Here is a 2,501-nt window from a genome sequence, read left to right as displayed (position 1 = left end):
ATGGGATGGGATGGGATGGGATGGGATGGGATGGGATGGGATGGGATGGGATGGGATGGGATGGGATGGGGAGAAGGATGGGGTTAGAATGAGATGGGATGGAGACAAGAATGGGAACTGGGATGGAATGGAGATGGGATGGGGAAGGGTATAAGGATGGGGTTGGGGACAGGAATGAGAAAGAAAAGAGATGCGAATGGAAACAAGACCTGGGATGAGGATGGATTAGATAGGGACAAGGATGGGATGAGGATGGGAATGGAGGTGGGGACAAGGATGCTGTGACTGCTGGAGGCAGCACCCACCATGCCCTCCCTCCCTGGCAGAGATCCAGGAGCCGTCCCTGCGGGGCCGCTGCGTCCGGGACCTGGTGCAGTCCCTGCCTCCCGCCCACCATGACACCATGAAGGTCCTTTTCCGCCACCTCTGCAGGTGACACCCCCGTATTCCCCCAAACCCTGCCCGGTGCAGGAAGGCAGAACACGACTCTGGGGACAGGCCCCGGGGTCAGGGCCGTGCTGATGACACGTCCCCTGTCCCTGCAGGGTGGTGGAGCACAAGGAGGAGAACCGCATGTCGGTGCAGAGCGTCGCCATCGTCTTCGGCCCCACGCTGCTGCGGCCGGCCTGCGAGGAGGGCAACATGGCCATGCACATGGTCTTCCAGAACCAGGTGGTGGAGCACATCCTCAACCACTATGGGTACATCTTCCCGGACAGATAAACCCTGGGGACAAGCCCAGCAGTGGGGACTTGATGGAGCAGCGTCTCCAGGAAGGACTTGGCCATGTGTCACCTCGGTGGTGGCTCCATGAGGGGCAGCACGGTGACCCGGCTCAAGGGGGGGCACCCCAGTGGGTCCTCCTTGGCCACCCTGTCCCACCGGGGCCGGGTCCAGAGGGTCGAGCCCCAGGGTTTGGGGGGCTTGGTGGGGTCCCTGTGGTCAGTGGAGCCCTGCAGTGCCCGGCTCGCCGAGCCAGCATTCCCAGGGTGGGAGCAGGCAGTGTCCGGGCGGGCAGGGGTGGCACCGGTGGGTGGGCAGGGAGGGGCCGGGCAGTGCCGTGGCTGGAGCCCCCCACCCCCTTCCCGAATAAAGAGCCCATTCAGACACAAGGGTGAGGTTGCTGGCAGGACATGGGGACAGCCCAGGGACATGGGTGGCACAGCAGGGGCTCGGTGCTCCTGGTGAGCCTTGGAGACACCACATGGCCTTTGTACCCCCTGAGCATGAGGGGACCTGAGACTCCAGGACACTGCAGTGACCTGGGACACCATTCCTGGCTGGCATCACCAAACACTGTCACCACAAATGTCACCACAGGCAGTGAGATGTGATGAGAGCCACACGCTCATGGGACATGAGTTCCCATCACCCAGAGCCACCTCCTGGGGTGGGGACACTTTGGGGTGACCCAAAGTGACAGGCTGGGACAGAACCAGGACTGGATGGGATGCAAAAAGGATGGCAAAGGACATGACTGAAGTGCTTGGGGACATAATGGGGACAATAAAGGGCATGGCAGGGACACGAGGAGGAGGTGTGGGGACATGGGACACGTCCTGTGCTTTGAAACACAGCAAGGACAACACATGGCAGCAGTTTGGGACACGGGGGTGGCTGGGGTACAGAGGGGACACTCGGGGACATCACAGGGGCACTTTGGGGTGTGGTGGGGGTGTAATGGCACCAAGCTGCCCTGCAGTGGGGACACTCTGGGACAAGACAGACACTTTGGGGTGCAGGGGGGTCATTTTGGGGCACAAGGATTTTCAGGACAAAAGGAAAACTTCAGGTGTGCAGGGACGGTGGTTTGGGACACAATGAGGACAATTTGGGATGCAACTGGGGCATTTTGGGACATGAGGGGACCCAACTGGGGACAGGAAAGGGACTGTTTGGAATGCAGGGGGGAAGTTTGGGGGCACAAGGGGATACTTTGGAGAACAAGACAATGCTTCGAGGGTGCAGCAGGGACACTTTGGGACAGAACGGAGCCACTTTGGGATGCACCGGGGCCACTTTGGAGCACAAAGAAGTGCTTTGTGACAAAGGGGATTCTTCAGGAGTGCAGTGGGAATGTTTTGGGACATTTTGGGACACTTTTGGATGCACGGGACGCACTTTGGAACTTCGAAAGGCACAGGGGACCCTCGGGGCGCTGCGGGGCGGGAGGGGGCGGTGCCGGGGTCGATTCCCACTCCGCTCTCTGCTCCCTCCCCGCTCCCATCCCGATCCCTCCCCGCTCCCATCCCGATCCCTCCCCGCTCCCGGCCCCGCTCCGCGCCCCCCGCCCGGCTCCATCTTGTTCGCGGCCGCCGCGGAGCCGCTCCAGGTGCGGGGGGGCCGGGAGGGATTGGGGGGACCCGGGAGGGTCTCAGGGAGCAGCCGAGGGAGCTGGGAGGGGATCTCCCATTCGGGACCCCCCCAGCCATCCCCCACACCCCTCCCCGGGCGCTCTAGGGGACTCCTGAGAGCGCTCCCTCCCATAGAGCAGTGCTGGG

At 62.3% G+C, this 2,501-nt stretch overlaps 2 protein-coding genes across 2 annotated transcripts in view; both read left to right on the top strand.

Annotated features, from left to right (window-relative positions):
* The window catches only part of LOC107215301 (rho GTPase-activating protein 27), a 12,006-nt gene extending 10,947 nt beyond the window's left edge, over nucleotides 1-1,059 (top strand). The window contains exons 16-17 of the mRNA XM_019009086.2: nucleotides 327-432; nucleotides 546-1,059. Coding sequence (XP_018864631.1) covers nucleotides 327-432; nucleotides 546-723 — 284 coding nt within the window. The 3' untranslated portion in view covers nucleotides 724-1,059. The remainder of the gene's footprint in view (nucleotides 1-326; nucleotides 433-545) is intronic.
* A 1,198-nt stretch (nucleotides 1,060-2,257) lies between these two features.
* TMEM98 (transmembrane protein 98) overlaps nucleotides 2,258-2,501 on the top strand; it is a 4,680-nt gene continuing 4,436 nt past the window's right edge. Inside the window, exon 1 of the mRNA XM_015651252.2 lies at nucleotides 2,258-2,332. The gene's annotated coding sequence lies outside the window, so the exon portion shown is untranslated. The remainder of the gene's footprint in view (nucleotides 2,333-2,501) is intronic.

The sequence above is a fragment of the Parus major genome, chromosome 27 (genome assembly GCF_001522545.3).
Source record: "Parus major isolate Abel chromosome 27, Parus_major1.1, whole genome shotgun sequence".
NCBI lineage: Eukaryota > Metazoa > Chordata > Aves > Passeriformes > Paridae > Parus > Parus major.
This window is presented reverse-complemented; position numbering and strand designations above follow the sequence as displayed.